Source organism: Rhinatrema bivittatum, chromosome 8 (assembly GCF_901001135.1).
Source record: "Rhinatrema bivittatum chromosome 8, aRhiBiv1.1, whole genome shotgun sequence".
In the NCBI taxonomy this organism is placed as follows: Eukaryota; Metazoa; Chordata; class Amphibia; order Gymnophiona; family Rhinatrematidae; genus Rhinatrema; species Rhinatrema bivittatum.
Genome location: NC_042622.1, coordinates 9,320,825 through 9,338,867, shown reverse-complemented (window position 1 = coordinate 9,338,867; position 18,043 = coordinate 9,320,825). Strand labels below are relative to the sequence as shown.

Here is an 18,043-nt window from a genome sequence, read left to right as displayed (position 1 = left end):
GGTAACTATAGCACAGGATAGTAGACTGCAGATGAGATGGTTTAGCCAGCATCGAAAAGAATGATAAAATGGACAAATGCAGATTCTGCAGAGCAGACTACACATCTCGTTGCCGGATGTGATGTCCGAAGGCCTGTATACAGAGAGGCACAACAAAGTAGCATGGCTTATTCATTGGAAGCTGTGTAAACTTAAGACTTGGCTTTTCCTTCAAGCCTCCCCCTAATTTTTCTAAACCGTCAATATACCTCCGAATCAGACTCCGCTTACCTGACTAGACGCCCCGCCTAGTCTCAGCGTTACGTTTTTCACACTTAGTTATGCTGTCCTTTGTTTTCCGGCTTCCCTAGCCCCCCAAGTTCTCTCTCCTTGTTATGTAATTTTTGCTTCTTGTTAAATGGTTTACCCCATGTTCCATGTAAACCGATTTTATATGAATCTATTCATGAATGTTGGTATAGAAAAGTGTTAAATAAATAAATAAATAAATGTAACAAGAGGGAGTTAGAGACTTCTCCTTCTGTCTCCTCCACTAAACTTGTTGTTTAAAACAGACCTATATAATATCTACCTTATGCAATAAGAGGGACTTAGAGACGTCTCCTTGCTGCTTTATCTGCACCTGTGAACTCTCTCTAGATTTTGCTACACTTACAACACACACCAGCTTCCAGAAAACTGCCGAACCTGTGTAGCTTGTCTGGAGCAGGAGGAAGCCCCACACCTGATGCTTCACCCCCATCAACTTGTAAACCATCACCACTACCTCTCCTAACACTCGCAAACTATCCCATCTCCCCTTCCCCTTGCTTGGATCCACCGACAACAAAACCCATCTCCACTGTGACCCAACAGAAGAATTTAAACCCCATACCTTGTGCCTCATTAAGACCCGGACAGGGGAAGGTGACACTGTCACACTTTCTCAGCTCTGTCCTTCTGCTTAGCAAGTTTACCCCAATTCCCAGACCTTAGGTTGGGGGCAGGGGGAGGACATAGATATCTTATTCCAGCCCTCGACCTAGTCATAGCCAGGCTGGCAAGTCACACGCCTCATCCCAAAATTCCACAATGATGATCCCCTTAAACCTTTGCTTATATACCACTCAGCAGGTACAACCCGATTCCTTCCTCCAACTCTCCAAATTTCTGTGTGATCTACATCAACCCACAAATTTCTCAAGGCAGGGTCTCCAAATGGGTTTCATTTGCACATATCTCAACGGGATGATCTCATAGCACTTGCACCGTGCCACAGAGAGATGCCTCCTGCAGTTCATAAGGTGTAATTTTATAGGCAACATATCAAGGGGCACTTGGAAGGTCTTCTTACTCTGCCCAGTAGCACTCAATATGCTTGGGTCTATTTCGGTATCTTTCTGCCACATTTTCATGGTCTCTGATTGCATCTCTTGGTACGTAAGGATCTTCGCTTTCTCCATGCAATCTAGAGAATAGTTCCTGGATACGTACGCCTCTATCAGCAATGCCATTCGTGTGTTTTTCCTTCACCATGATATCTGGTTTACCTGACTGATATTCTGTCTGTATCAGCTCTTCCTATCGGTTGGAAGGGGAATGTCCCAGGTGATCACAACTTCTTTGTTCTCTTCAAATCTGTTAGGGTTGCGATTCCAGTCATGTTATAGTGTTTACACAATTTCCACCTTGTTGTGCCTTTCTGTATGCAGGCCTTCTGACATCAGCACATGACTCCTAGCGATGTGTTCTGTAACCATTTCCAGTTCTGTCTCACAGAATCTGTATTATAGTCTTTCCATGCTGGCTGTGAACCACTCATCTGTGCTCCACTATCCTGTGCTGCAATTACCAATCTCTCATCCACAGGTTTGAGTTCGCCTCTCCTCAACCATTGCTGTGTCAAACCTTGATCCACCTGGAGTATCTGAAGTAGCTCTCTGTACCTCTTGTACTTCTGCCATCTTTCCTTGTTTCTTGTTCACATTCTTTAAAGAGTTTTTTTCTCTTCTTTTGCTAATTCTGTAGCTTCTCTCTCTTTGTATGTTGGTAGATTTTTAGTCATTCCCTCCAGTCACCAGATTGACTGTCCAAGCTTAAGGATTGAGGCTGATGGTGCTTGTTCACTTTCATATCTCAGCACTATTTGAGCATTTGGATCAGTTGATGCCATTGAGTACGTCTTCAGGTCCATTATGGTAGCTCTAGGGATGTATAATCTTGGTATGCACTCAGGGCCGGCAGAAGCACTAGGTGAACTAGGCCTGGGCATTAGGGGGCACGAGCCATGTGGGGCCACGAGCGGCGGTGCCAAAGAGGAGTGGAGATTCAGCATTCTCCACTCCTCTTTGCCGTCATTTGCAGCCCCACATGGCTCGTGCCCCCTAATGGGAGTGGCAAGACCAGGTGGGGGCTGCATGAGGGGTGAGGCGGACGCAAGGCAGAAGGTGCCTAGGGTACTTATTGCTCCAGAAAAACAACAACTACTCAAGCCACACACCAAACATCCCTCTATCTTCTCAAGTCAGAGACCTAGGAGCCATAATTGACAACAAGATGAACCTGAAAACTTTTGTAAACTGCACCACCTAAGGACTGCTTTCACAAACTCCAAGTGCTGAAAAGGATAAAACCACTCTTCCATTTTCAAAACTTTAGAACTATACTACAAGCAATAATCTTCATACACCAAACCCCTACTGATGGTACAAAACACGGCTGCAAGAATTCTCACAAACTCCAAAAGAAGAGACCACATTTCACCCATCCTGAAAATTCTTCACTGGCTCCCCATTCAGAACCATCTACAAGTCCATTCATCACCTTACAGCTCTGGACCTTCAATATCCGTTTAGCCTACATGTCTCTCAAAGACCAACCAGAGAAGCCTACAGAGGATCCCTCCAGGTACCGAACACAAAATCCACCCGGCATACAACTTCAAGAGACCGGGCTTTCTCGACTGCCGGACCCTCACTCTGGAACTCCATCCCTATGAATCTGTGCCAAGAACCTTGCCTACCAACGTTTCGAAAAAGATTGAAGACTTGGTTATTTAAACAAGCCTTCCCAGACAACCCATAATCACCTCCATTTCCTCCTAAACAATGTAGTCACTTGGCACTGTAAATAATTAATTTATGTTAACCTATACTGCTCTTTTCTCCTTCTCTCAGTTCTATTACCTTGTTTCATTGTAACTGCAACCCTGATGCATCAGTTATAGTTTTATTGTTCTATGCACCCCTTGTTCTAATGTAAACCGGCATGATGTGATCTGCTCATGAATGCCAGTATAGAAAAAAACCCCAAATAAATAAATAAATAAATAGGGTGTCCAGTCCCCTTGCACCAGCCCTGCATACACTGGTTCTTATAGATTACTTGATGGATGTGGAGGAACTTTTGTTTTTATATCTAGGTCTTCAAGATATTTATAAGACCAGTCTACTATTCCAAAACTGTATGATAATCAGCTAGCAATTCCTGCACTAATAGCTTGTATCTTAATTCATACTGTTAAGGCACTTTTCAATATCAATTTCACTTTCCTATAGTACTCTTTACTGATCTTTTCTCTCAGTGTTTTATGCTGAATTTTTCCACCTTCCTGTTGCAGTTCCTCTTTATTGCAGTCTTGAGTCAGGGAGATGTTTTTGGTTTTGCTTAATTTTCCTTCAAGGAAAGTTGCCTTAGCAGATTTATCCAGGCCAAATGACACCCTGATGTCATCTGAGAAACTCTTCACTACACAGAATTGTTCTGCTAAATGGACAAGAGCTGTAACGATAGTAGGCGAGATGCCATTGGTAGAGGATTGATAGCTCTAGGATAGGATAGGATTAAGGCTATTTTGTATACCCAAGGAGTTAATGTGAGACAAAACAAAAGTGGGACAGACAATTTCCTTGAAATATACCTCACTGGATCTTAATGCTAGGAATGATGTATTGATCATTCTCGTAATTCAGGTGGAGTGTAGTCTGCCAAATTTTCATGGTGAATCTGATGTACTCAGTCAGTGCACGGTTCATTTGGTACATTTTATGATGCAAGAGTGTGGGATGCTATCAAAGGCTCTCTTATAGTCAATCCACGTGAGACTGAGATTTTGGCTTTATTCAGCATTGGTTGGGCTTTGCTTCCATATACTCTTCTTGTTATTCATCTGTTCTGTTGCCAAGACATTATTAGAGTCAATGCGATCATATATTCTATCTGCATTTTTTTTTTAAAGCAAACTGATCAAACTATGGGCAAGCAAGTTATTGGTCGATAGTTTTTGAGAGCATTATTTGGCTCTCCCTTTGGGAGAGGAGTGGAGTGTTTTTCCCATTAGCAGCCATTGTGGAGTTAATTCTGGATGTCTGATCAGTTGGTTTTTGCAGTTAGCCAGGTTTTGGTGGAGAAAAATTAATTATCTGAGCCAAACGTTGGGCTCTCCTTCAGGGCCAGGGCACTTCCAAATTGGGGCTGGTTTTAACCTGACTTCCAGCTCGGTCACTGTAACTTCAGGCCATTCTGTTTTGATGTTTTCCTTTTCTATTTTAATTATATTTAACTCTCCAGTCCAGAGATCCCTTCTTCCCTTTACTACCACGAATGGTCTTTCAGCCAAGCATTTTGCAGAATTCTTTAACTCAAATATGCAGGCAATCCTTGTATCTTTCAATACCAATCTGACATCAGCATATGAAACCCACCCCCTCCTACATACGCCAGGTCAGTCCAATTTCCCCCTGGCTGCATCCCATGCTCCAAATTTAGGAAAGTGTCTCCAGCTGAGATGGAGAAGATCTTCCAGAGAATGAGACCTTCCCCTTTTCCCTAAGCTCATCAGCAACCTAAGGCAAGACCTAGTCCCCCAGCTAGCCACCATCATCAAAACCATAATAATCCAAGTCCACTTGCCTTGGTCACTCAAAAAAAGTGATCAGGTCAAAATTCATGAATCCTGCCTCCGACCCCAGAGTAACAACTCACCATCAACCAATCTGTAGCTTCCTTTCCTGTCCAAGCTTGTAGAGAAAGTGGTACGCTTGCAGCTATTTGACTTTCTGGAGGAAACCCACACACTCTCCATACCTACCAATCCAGCTTCAGGAATGGCCATGGGCAGAATCTGTCCTTTTAGCCACAACCAATAGGGGCGGATTTTAAGAGCCCTGCTTGCGTAAATCTTCCCGGATTTATGCGAGCAGGGCCCTGCGCACCGGTGCGCCTATGTTTTCTGAGGGGGCGTGTCGGGGGCGGGGCGGGACGCGGCGTTTCGGGGGCGAGGCCGCACCCTCCGGAACTGCCCCCGGGTTGCGTCTAGGCGCGCCAGTGGCCCGCTGGTGCGCGGGGATTTACTTCTCCCTCTGGGAGGCGTAAATCCCCCAACAAAGGTAGGGGGGGGTTTTAGACAGGGCCGGGGGGGTGGGTTAGGTAGAGGAAGGGAGGGGAAGGCGTTAGCGAATTCCCTCCGAGGCCGCTCCGATTTCGGAGCGGCCTCGGAGGGAATGGAGGTAGGCTGCGCGGCTCGGCGCGCGCCGGCTACACGAAATCGGTAGCCTTGCGCGCGCCGATCCAGGATTTTAGCGGATACGCGCGTATCTGCTAAAATCCCGCGTACTTTTGTTTGCACCTGGAGCGCCAACAAAAGTACGCCAACGCGCCGTTTTTGAAAATCTACCCCATAGTGTTTAAGTACATGCAGACCAAGATGGTGACTGCTTTAGTGTCCTATTAGATCTATCTTCTGCATTTGACAGTGTCAACCACCTACTCTTCCTACAGCATCTGTTAGGGTTTCATCAATTCACTGATCACTTTCAGTGTGTCTTCTGGGACAAAAGGTCGAACTTAACTGGATATAGCTTATCCAGCTAAGTGATGATATATATGCAGATTCTCAGCAGCATAGCCGTGCCACAGAATATCCCATGTTCATTAGTCGGATAAGTTATATCTGGCTAAGTTACATACACAGCTAGCTTTTTTTAATGGTTCGCAAAATGGTTCAACTGACTCAAGAATCTCTCAACTTTTCCTGGCCCACACTCCCTGCAAGGGAACTCCAATCATCCCAATAGGCCCTTCTGTACTCCACACCACTATCGTTAGCTAAAATCACCTGCATGAGACTTCCAGCACTCAGCTGCTTTGCGCCAAAAGTTTGTAACAAAATCCGCCCCCCCTGCAAGCCACATGGAGACCTGTTACAGGACCTTCGTAAAAAAAATATGAACTTGCCTATTCAACCAGATCTCTGCCAACAGTTATTATATGAGATAGACATTTTGTGCCCAATAATGGTTTATAGCCTTGTATCACACAGAAAAAATCCCATCTAACACAGAAATATCAAATAGTGAAGGGAAAAAACATCTGATTATAAGTTTTGAACTTCATTCACTGGTGTCAACATGGCACCATGTTTTAAGGACGCTGCATGAGGGGCTTCTTTTCACAACACCAACATGCACTTTTGTTTAGCACGGTCCCTATTCTTGTAGCGTCATGCAGAGTTTATTAGGACGTTCCCGATTCTTGTAGCGTCGTGCAGAGGTTTCGTTAGCAGGGTCCCCATTCTTGTAGCGTCGTGCAGAGGTTTCTTTAGCACAGTCCCCATTCTTGTAGCGTCGTGCAGAGGTCTCTTTAGCACGGTCCCCATTCCTGTAGCGTCGTGCGGAGGTCTCTTTAGCACGGTCCCCATTCCTGTAGCGTCGTGCGGAGGTCTCTTTAGCACGGTCCCCATTCCTGTAGCGTCGTGCGGAGGTCTCTTTAGCACGGTCCCCATTCTTGTAGCGTCGTGCGGAGGTCTCTTTAGCACGGTCCCCATTCTTGTAGCGTCGTGCAGAGGTTTCATTAGCACGTTCACGATTCTTGTAGCGTCGTGCAGAGGTTTCTTTAGCACGGTCCCCATTCTTGTAGCGTCGTGCAGAGGTTTCGTTAGCAGGGTCCCGATTCTTGTAGCGTCGTGCAGATGTTTCGTTAGCAGGGTCCCCATTCTTGTAGCGTCGTGCAGAGGTTTCTTTAGCATAGTCCCCATTCTTGTAGCGTCATGCAGAGGTTTCTTTGGCACAGTCCCCATTCTTGTAGCATCGTGCAGAGGTTTCTTTAGCACAGTCCCCATTCTTGTAGCGTCGTGCAGAGGTTTCATTAGCTCGTTCCCAATTCTTGTAGCGTCGTGCAGAGGTTTCGTTAGCACAGTCCCCATTCTTGTAGCGTCGTGCAGAGGTTTCTTTAGCACAGTCCCCATTCTTGTAGCGTCGTGCAGAGGTCTCTTTAGCACGGTCCCCATTCTTGTAGCGTCATGCAGAGGTTTCTTTAGCACGGTCCCCATTCTTGTAGCGTCGTGCAGAGGTTTCATTAGCACGTTCACGATTCTTGTAGTGTCGTGTAGAGTTTATTAGCACGTTCACGATTCTTGTAGCGTCGTGTAGAGGTTTCATTAGCACGTTCACGATTCTTGTAGTGTCGTGTAGAGTTTTCATTAGCATGTTCACGATTCTTGTAGTGTCGTGTAGAGTTTATTAGCACGTTCACGATTCTTGTAGTGTCGTACAGTTTGTTAGCACGGTCCCGATTCTTGGCTGCTGAACAGACATTACAAGAATCGTGACTGTGCTAAACAAAAGTGCATTTTGGCGTTGTGAAAAGAAGCCCCTGATGCAGCGTCCTGGAAACGTGGTGCCATGTTGATGCCAGTGATTTGAAGTTGAAAACTTATCGTCAGATGATTTTCCCCTGAATGGTCGCCTTGTAAGCCATCCTCTGGCTTACTGCATTTTCAGGCCAATATCCTTCCTTTGTTCCCTAGGTGGGCTGCACCATTCTTGTGTTAATTTACCTGGCCTTAGACTCATTATATCCCATCTTATGTTGCCCAGCTGCTGCCTTCCTAATGTATCTTGCATCATTCCTGATCCCAATGTATCCCGCTTTTATGAAATCCACCTTCTGCCTTTCCAGTAGGAAAAAGCAAAATATTAAGTGCATAGAAATACAGAACTGAAGATAGGTTATGGCTGCATTGGGTCCCCATTGACGTTCGGAGGAAGGCAAATCGTTTGACTTGAACTGTGTGTGAATTCTGCTGCTCCAAGGTCCTTGCTTTGCACAGGGCTGATCTTCCCCGGCGGGGGTCCTCCCCATGGCTTGATTTGAATATTCTTGACATTCTGCCTATTGTGAACTCTATTTAAAGGCAAATAAAACAGCAGTTGCTTTCTGGCTTGTGCACTCTTCCTTAGGAGGAATGCTATTGGAGAGCTTTCGCCAGCCCCCACTATAAAACTACAGTTTGCAATCAACATGTTAATGAAGATTTACTGTGGGTTTAAATTTGTGCTTAACTGTGCAGATTAAGCATTTGCCATTCCTTGTGTTCTGTGCCAGGATCCTGAAACCCTGCCAGCCCTTCCGGCACACAATCGCCTGAGCAACGCTGCAGTTCAGGCTCTGAACCTCAGCACTTTTGTCTGAATTTCTTTTTCATATTATTGCGCAGTTGCAACGCTTTCAGATGATCAAGAACGCCTTGCAGACACTTAGAGGGCACGTGCATGCACACGCAGCAAATCAGAGCACAGCACACACAAGAAATGCCGATATTATTTGCTTTGTACCGGCTCATAGTGCACAAATTTGAACCAGGCCTGTAGAAAGCTGCCCAAAGAGAAATTGTGTACACACACACACACAAGCTAAATTTGAAAACAAGTGTGCATGTGCCCACACAGGCGTGTATCAGCGTGTGAGCAAAGATACGCTGTAATGTTAAGTCATGCACACACGTGCTCGTGGATGTTTTAAAATACACCTCCCACACGGAAGTATGTGCCTAATCTTAAGAGACAGCCCAAGATTCACAAGATAATTTGTGGGTCTTTCCTAGGAGTTTGCCGCTTTTACGCACGTGTGTAGCTGGATTTTAAGACCTGCTCACGTGAGGGACAGCCCAGTTCTCCATTCAGTCCATCAGTTTGCCCGGTTTTTCATCCTGCACGCCTCACAGTTGGCTCAGACCCCTCCCCCCCTCACCCTGTCCTGTAAGCCCGAAAACTCAAGATCTACAGACTTGATCCTCGCCTGAAGCAGCAGTAAGGTTACGAGGATAACAAGCCGACCTGCGCTGCGGTCTCCGGTTTCAAAACACAGCGTTACGTGCGTCACTGTTGGCCCCACCTTGGGACCACCATGCTCCACCCATGCCCTGACCCTTTTCTGCCCCTCTGATTTTTGACGCGCACACGAGTATACACGCGCGTACCTTGCGGCTTTTAATAATCCACGTTGCTTGCCTGTGGCCCACATATGCATGCAATGCTTTTAAAATCGACCTCACATTCTTTCAAATACTTGTGGGAGCATTGCTAGAGGGCAACTTTCAAATTGTGCACAGAAGTGTAAAGGCTACATTTTACCCACAGATTGTACGCCAGGTCTCAGCAAAAGTGCGCATAAGCGCTAAATCAGCCTAGACTCCAGCCCAAGTTTAGTTAATTGTTTTTTTTTTATATACCGTCACATCAGTAAAACCTTCAGAACGGTGTACAATAAAATAAAGCAAGAAAATACAATAAATAGTAACAGCTAAAAATAACAAGAGGGCAGAAAATACAAAAAATTCATAAATAGCTGTTAAAATTAGGTAAGTGAGAATAGTTAAAATAAATAAAAACATTATTACTAACAACATTATGGGATCTTATCAAGACACAACTAAAACATAAAATTTGAATACTAAAAAGCTAAGTTAAGAAATCAAAACTACAAACAGTAATAAGCCTGCACTGGTCTGTTAGTCATTCTCTGCATGTGCGCATTTAAAAAGCCAGGTTTTAAGTTCAGTCTTAAAATTTCTTACAATTTGCTTGCAGCCTTATTTGCGTAGGCAACGTATTCCAGAGCTTGGGGCCCTGCCATCGAGGTTGCTCGTTCTCGCACCTGACTAAGTCGAGCTGACTTTGTTGTTGGAATTGTTAACAAGCCCTTATTTGCTGACCTCAGATTTATTTTTTTTTTTGAGGATTATGCAGACGTATCGCTGTATTTAGCCATTCAGGGTTTTCACCATAAATAATATTGTGTAAAATGCAGGCAGTTTTATATTGTATGCGATAAGTGATTGGCAACCACTGTAGCGAAATCAAGATTGGTGTAATATGATGGCACTGTTTACTCCCAGTCAATACTCCTGCAGCAGCGGGTTCTGTAATAGCTGAAGAGGACGGGTAGTGGATTGGGAGAGTCCCAGTAACAGTGCGTTGCAAACATCGATATTAGAGAATATCAGAGCTTGAAGCTGCACTGGCACTGCGTATCGCGTGCTTTTATCAGCGCTTGAAGCTGCACTGGCACTGCGTATCGCGTGCTTTTATCAGCGCTTGAAGCTGCACTGGCACTGCGTATCGCGTGCTTTTATCAGCGCTTGAAGCTGCACTGGCACTGCGTATCGCGTGCTTTTATCAGAGCTTGAAGCTGCACTGGCACTGCGTATCGCGTGCTTTTATCAGAGCTTGAAGCTGCACTGGCACTGCGTATCGCGTTCTTTTACCCACAGGGCAGAGAGAAGGCAAGTGCCAGGAGCCCCATTTCTGCCTTCTCCTGGAGCCTTGAGTGAACCTGCAACGCTCCCCCTTCTCTTAGCCTGCAGCTGCGGGTGATATATCCATGCCTGGGAGGGGATGGCCGGCAGAGAAACCATTCATCCCTTCAAGAATGAAACACTAATTACAGTCAGAAGAGGAATGTGCCAGGGCGATATTCAGTACTTCTTAGCTGGGTAGGTGGCAACTGCTGACGATCCAGCTCTGCTGAACAGCTACCCTCAGCTGGATAACTAACTGGCCAGGGAAGAGGCCAATGGGGGGAGGGTCTTTCAGGGAGGAGCCAACTCAGCTGGATACGTTTTTTGGCTAACTCATTTATGAAGAGTTAGCCAGATGGTCTGTTTAGCCCATAGGGGTGTCCTAAAGTTAGCCAGATAGATTTATGCAACTAACTTTAAAGGTAGCCAGATATATTCAGAAGTGGCTGTGCCCTTGAATATCTGAGCTAAGTGGCCAAGCCACACAGCAGCTCAGTATTTACCTCTGAGTTTTTCGTCTGTTTTAGCTCTTGACTGAATCATTTGACTACAGACTGTGCTAGAGCTCCCCCTTCAAGTTCTGCTTACGGGTCACTCTGGCCATAATCCGGACCTTTGGCCAAGTGATCCAGACTCTGTATAATGTACACCAGGAGGCTAGGATGCTCCCCTCAGTAAAGGTCCATCAGCAGCGAGACCCCTTCTCCGGCCATCTGGAAGGGGCTTGCAAAGTTTTAGACATCCGTCACGGTGGTAGGAGAATCTTTTCCCTTGCACAAATCCGCTTTCAAGTCCAAGTGAAGGGGGCCTGCGGATTTGCAAAGAGAAGGCCCTGCCAGTCTTTCTGGGAGAAGCCTCGCATCCTGTGCCCTGGCGGTTGGTACTTGTGAAGGCTTCCCTCCCCCTCCCCCAGGATGGCAATCGCAGGTGTTTCCAGCCAGCATCGTCCACACCGCGGGGCAGCCCGGGGGCTCCCATGCGGGCAAGTGTGCAGGAGTGCAGCTAGCCACCGTGGAGGAAGACCAGGGGACTTTTCCAAAAGTCCTGCCAAAATGGGTAAGCGCCACTCAACCGCTCAACTGAAAGAGAAGGGGCCAATCAAGGAAGCGAGGACCCCCGCATTAACGCACTCTGCTGCTGGTCATAAACCGACTTTCCGTAGGGTTGGCCAGATAAAGCTTGGACAGAAGGTGGGCTGGCATTCAAGCCACCGTCTAGAAAGGGGAGAAATGCCTCCTGAATACGTTTCTGGAAACATTCCCCGTGAAAGAAAATATTAAAAAAAAAAAAAATCCCACGTGAATTTACTCCGATCAGCTTTTGCATTTTCAGAGAAATTTCATCCTGACTGAAATTTCCAGTCAGGAGCCAGGCCAAAATGCACCACGGTTTGATTTTTAAACTGTGAACTGTTTGCTTCCCCTAGAGGAACTCACTAACCACATCTCCTCTGGCTGGAAAGCGAGCTCTGCACATGATGGGAGCTTAACCTCCCGGCCTTGCCAGCCGAGGAACAGAGGCCCATGAAGCAGGACCGAACGGGATCTCATTTCTGGAATCGGCGCTCTCGGTTCCTTCTTTCCCTTTGCCACAGCTGTACCTGCTTTCATGCAAAGCCGAGTGTACGCAAGCCCAGCCCAGGGGCTGTCGACTCCAGCCCTCCCCTCTCCTCCCCTGCATCCATACAATGCTTCCGGCAGTGCTAAGCAACAAACAGAGCCTGCTAAAAATAGCAAAGGCCGGAGAGCGTCCAAGGTGCACGTGAAAGGCCTGGCAGGAAGCAGCGCCTTCCGCTTCATCTATTTAAAGAGCCACTGGCTCCCTGACTGCTACCCTTCACCCAGCTGATCCCAAGCTCACGCTCCTCTCATGCTTTCCAAGGGACAGGCAAGCCATGGCGTCACCACCTCTTGGAGGTAGCGAGATGGGCCATTAAAAACAGGGACCGGAAAATTAGAATGCACACACACACTACATCAAAGTCAAAAGTCTAGGATTAAGAGAAGATGGTCACTTAGTTATAAACAAATGTTCACACATGGCCATTTGCATCACTGTTTACTTGGATTTGAGACTTATGGAAACATTCAGCAGAAAGTCATCCATCAACTTCAGTGAATAAAAATAATTAAATGTTATGCCAAAAAAAAAAGCCCAAACCCCTCCCTGCTCAGAAACTCTGTGGATCTGTGAAACCGTCTGCCTGGGTTTTTAGCCCTCTCCCTGGCAGAATCCTGTAATTCATTACTCCCTTCATAACAATCCTCCCCTTCCTGACATCAGCAGCAGCGGCTGGAATTGGCAAGCTACTGTCATGAAGAACAAGACGCCAATAACAGGTGCCCATTCTTCAGTCACCACCACGCTGCTCCGATGCAAACCTGGACCAGCGGCCAATCCAGAAAATAAACTAAATGACCATCCAATTTAAACATGCTCAGAACCACTTATGTGGCCCAACTCCACAGAAATCAATGGTGAAAATAGATAAACCAACCAAAAATACAAATCTGTATCTTATTGCAAAACTCTTTATGTCTACACCGGTTACAGAGGCTGACTGACGTTTGGGAAGGCTAATATCATTGTACTCGTTAAAAAGAAACACTGTTTCATCCCTAATGCCTAGTAGAGATGTGACTCGTGTGCCAGATCGTCTTAACGATCAGATTCGGCTGGGGTGCGGAAGGGGAAATCTGATCGTTAAGATATGTGAATTGGAATCGTTTCCGATTCCAATTCACATCGCTAATTTTTTTTTTTTAGGGAGGCCCGCGCCGCTAAAAAAAAAACCCACCCGACCCTTTAAATCGACCCCCCCCCCCAAAACCTTTTAAAATTACCTGGTGGTCCAGGGGGGCCTCGGGGAGAGATCCAGGGGGGCCTCTGGGAGAGATTTCCCGTTCCCAGGCATCAGCTGTTCTAAAAAAAAAAAATGGTGCCGATGCCCCTTTGCCCTTACCATGTGACAAGGTATCCATGCCATTGGCCGGCCCCTGTCACATGGTAAGGGCAAAGGGGCATCGGTGCCATTTTTTTTTTAGAACAGCTGATGCCTGGGAACGGGAAATCTTTCCCCGAGGCCCCCCTGGATCTCTCCTCCCCCCGAGGCCCCCCTGGACCACCAAGTAATTTTAAAAGGTTTTGGGGGGGGGGGCAATTTAAAGGGTCGGGTGGGTTTTTTTTTTAGCGGCATGGGCCTCCCTAAAAAAAAAGGGTCGGGAGGGGGGTTTTTTTGTTTTTTTTTTTATCGGGCCATCGGCGCCATTTTAAATTAGTGGCAGCCAAAATGGCGCCGATGGCCGGAGAGCAGGAGATCGCGCCGGGACCCCCCCACTGGACCAGCAGGTAACTTAATATTTTGGGGGGGTTCAGGAGGGTAGGGGAGGGTAAGGAATTGGTTTTAAAGGGTCGGGGTGGGTTTAGGGGTTGTTTTGGTTGCCGGTTTTCCCGCCATCCCCCAAATAATTCCCGCGCCCTATTTAACGATACAATACAAATGCCCCTGACGATAAATCAGGGGCATTTGTATTGTATCGTGCACTCTAACGATTTAGAACGATTTTAAAATTATCTGACGATAATTTTAATCGTTCAAAAACGATTCACATCCCTAATGCCTAGTATGGCTTGTTCTCACTCCCTTTTCACCAGCACTGTACATCAAAAGGGAATAGACTTTTTATCCTTTACAGAATAGTAAGCTTCATTCTGCAATCTACCCCTCCTAGGACAGCATGACCTGACACCTTTACAGAGCAAAGTTCAAAGCAAATTAACCAATGAGCTTGGAGGAAAGGGGAAAACAATTGGACAAAGTTGTCCTATGTTGCATCTCAATGAAGAAGTGATGTATCTCATAGAAGCCCACTGGGATCTCTCGTCTCTCATGTATATTTAAGATAAATTGGATACAGTAGGGGAATGTGGGCAAGTATGGTATTCCCAAAGGAGAAGGCAGCTACAGAAGGGTTTGCTAAAGCAAAGGTCATTCAGTTCTCTGAACAGCAACAATGACAGGGAAGAAAGGAAGGCCTAGCCACGCCCTACTATACTCACAGTCCCCTCAGTCTGCAAGAAGGGAGGGGAGAGTTTCATTTGTTTTCTGCAAACAAACATTTTATATTATTTATATGCCCAGTGAGTGTTGTTAGAGGTTTTTTTAAATAATCTGAAGAAATGTGTGTGCCAGGCTAGATATTTATTTATTATTTATGTATAAATCGCTTTCTAGCTTTGTGATGATTTGCATATGGAGGTTTATATATGTGGAGGTGTATATGTGGCTGAAGGAGGCTGTGACTAACATATGTGAAATATATATACTAGAAATATGATTGTGTGTATTGGCAGCACTTAATGTCATGAATATTATTTAAATATGAAATTTCATTTTTTAGTTCCTTCAGAACCCTGGGGTACATTCCAACTGGTCCAGGTGATTTGCTACTCTTTAATTTGTTAGTCTGGCCTACTACATCTTCCCGGTTCACAGTGATTTTGTTCGGTTCGTCAGACTCATCACCCCTGAAAACCATCTCCAGAACTGGTATCTCCCCAACACCCTCATTAATGAACATAGAAGCAAAGAATTCATTTAGTCTTTCTGCAATAGCCTTATCTTCCCTACGAGCCCCTTTAACCCCTCGGTCATCCAATGGTCCAACCGACTCCCTCACAGGTTTCTTGCTTTGGATATAGTTAAAAAAGTTTTATTATGAGTTTTTGCCTCTATGGCCAACTTCATTTCAAATTCTCTCTTAGCTTAGCCTAGTGGTTAGAGCAGTGGGCTACAAACCAGGAGACCAGGGTTCAAGTCCAGCTGTCGCTCCTTGTGACCTTGGACAAGTCACTTTACCCTCCACTGCCTCAGGTACAAACTTAGATCGTAAGCCCTCTGGGGATAGGGAAATACCTCCAGTACCTGTATGTAAACCGATGTGATATCTCAGATCGAATGTCGGTATAATAATTATGACTGAATAGAAGATTTCTTACCCATACATAATAAACATACAAAAAAGAGGCTAGCCTATTCTATATGCAGAACAGCAAGGGAAACGGTAAGGACTTTGGTAGGTCTTTTTGTTTCTTTCAGGAGCAGAACTTCAAACTTTTTCCGTTGGAAAGAAAATAGAACTAGAGGTCATGAAATGAAACTCCAGGGGGGATAACTTTGAACCAACCTCAGGTAATATTTCTTCATGGAGAAAGTGGTGGATGCCTGAAATGCCCTTTTGGAGGAGGTAGTAAAGAAGAAAACAGTCAACGAATTCAAAGGGCATGGAATCTCTAAAGCCTAGAAGATGGAAATGAGGAAAGTGTGCAGGGGGGTAACTTGCTGGTGCGGCGGTTACTACCTTTAGTAGATGGCATGGAGATTACTATCCTTGATGCTTTTAATGCAACTGCATCATTGCTCCCCACTTATATAGCAGGGGGGGGGGGGGGGAGAGGAATTCTTTGCTTCTATGTTTACTAATAAGGATGTTGGGGAGATACCAGTTCCGGAGATGAGTCAGATGAACTGAACTAAATCACTGTGCACCTGGAAGATGTAGTAGGTCAGATTGACAAACTAAAGAGTAGCAAATCACCTTGACCAGATGGTATGCACCCCAGGGTTCTGAAGGAACTCAAAAATGAAATTTCTGATCTCTTAGTTAAAATTTGTAACCTAGCAATAGAATCATCCATTGTACCTGAAGACTGGAGGGTGGCCAATGTAACCCCAATATTTAAAAAGGGCTCCAGGGGTATCCCAGGAAACTGTAGACCAGTGAGCCTGAATTCAGTGCCAGGAAAAATAGTGGAAACTATTCTAAAGATCAAAATCACAGAACATATAGAAAGACATGATTTAATGGAACAAAGTCAGCATGGCTTTACCCAAGGGAAGTCTTCCTAACATTTCTGCTTCACTTTTTTGAAGCGGTTAATAAACATGTGGATAAATGTGAACCGGTAGATGTAGTGTATTTGGATTTTCAGAAGGCATTTGACAAAGTCCCTCATGAGAGGCTTCTAAGAAAACTAAAAAGTCATTGGATAGGAGGCGATGTCCTTTCGTGGATTACAAAATGGATAAGACAGGAAACAGAGAGTAGGATTAAATGGTCAATTTTCTCAGTGGAAAAGGGTAAACAGTGGAGTGCCTCAGGGATCTGTACTTGGACCGGTGCTTTTCAATATATTTATAAATGATCTGGAAAGGAATACGATGAGTGAGGTTATCAAATTTGCTGATGATACAAAATTATTCAGAGTTGTTAAATCAAAAGCAGATTGTGATACATTACAGGAGGACCTTGCAAGACTGGAAGATTGGGCATCCAAATGGCAGATGAAATTCAATGTGGATAAGTGCAAGGTGATGCATATAGGGAAAAATAACCCTTGCTGTAGTTACACGATGTAAGGTTCCACATTAGGAGCTACCATTCAGGAAAAAGATCTAGGCATCATAGTGGATAATATTTTGAAATCATCGGCTCAGTGTGCTGCAGCAGTCAAAAAAGCAAACAGAATGTTAGGAATTTAGGAAGGGAATGGTTAATAAAACAGAAAATGTTATAATGCCTCTGTATTGCTCCATGTTGAGACCACACCTTGAATACTGTGTACAATTCTGGTCACCGCATCTCAAAAAAGATATAGTTGTGATGGAGAAGGTCAACTAAAATGATAAACGGGATGGAACAGCTCCCCTATGAGGAAAGACTAAAGAGGTTAGCTCTTTTCAGCTTGGAGAAGAGACGGCTGAGGGGGGATATGATAGAGGTGTTTAAAATCATGAGAGGTCTAGAACGGGTAGATGTGAATCGGTTATTTACTCTTTCAGATAGTAGAAAGACTAGGGGGCACTCCACGAAGATAGCATGGGGCACATTTAAGACTAATCGGAGAAAGTTCTTTCACTCAACGCACAATAAAGCTCTGGAATTTGTTGCCAGAGGATGTGGTTAGTGCAGTTAGTGTAGCTGTGTTTAAAAAAGGTTTTTATAAGTTCTTGGAGGAGAAGTCCATTACCTGCTATTAATCAAGTTGACTTCGGGAATAGCCACTGCTATTTCTAGCATCAGTAGCATGGGATCTTCTTAGTTTTTGGGTACTTGCCAGGTTCTTATGGCCTGGATTGGCCTCTGTTGGAAACAGGATGCTGGGCTTGATGGTCCCTTGGTCTGACCCAGTATGGCAACTTCTTAAATTCTTATGTAATTGAATTCAGATGATATCTGAGGACCTCAACTTCTATGGTCTGCGATACTGATCCGCAGACACAAGGGAAAAAGCACGGGACTGCTTCTACTGCCAAGTCCATAAGCAAAGCATGAACAAACAATAGATGGTGTTAAGGAGAGTGTTTCAGTATTGCACAGACTGCTGAGAAGAGCTGGGGTCTACCTATCAAGGAAGGGGTGCAGCATCTTCCAAATCAGAGCGACAAACCCACTGAGACAGGCTTTATACTAGGCTCATTGGGGGATG

General features: G+C 45.2%; 1 protein-coding gene across 5 annotated transcripts in view; it reads right to left on the bottom strand.

Annotated features, from left to right (window-relative positions):
* The window catches only part of MYT1 (myelin transcription factor 1), a 199,978-nt gene that overhangs the window by 99,934 nt on the left and 82,001 nt on the right, over positions 1-18,043 (bottom strand). The window contains exon 1 of one of the 5 annotated variants that reach the window (XM_029613477.1): positions 11,996-12,062. The exons of the other annotated variants lie outside the window; for them this stretch is intronic. Within the exon in view, the coding sequence (XP_029469337.1) occupies positions 11,996-12,031 (36 nt within the window). The 5' untranslated portion in view covers positions 12,032-12,062. Of the gene's footprint in view, positions 1-11,995; positions 12,063-18,043 lie in introns of those variants that run through there. 5 annotated transcript variants of the gene reach the window in all.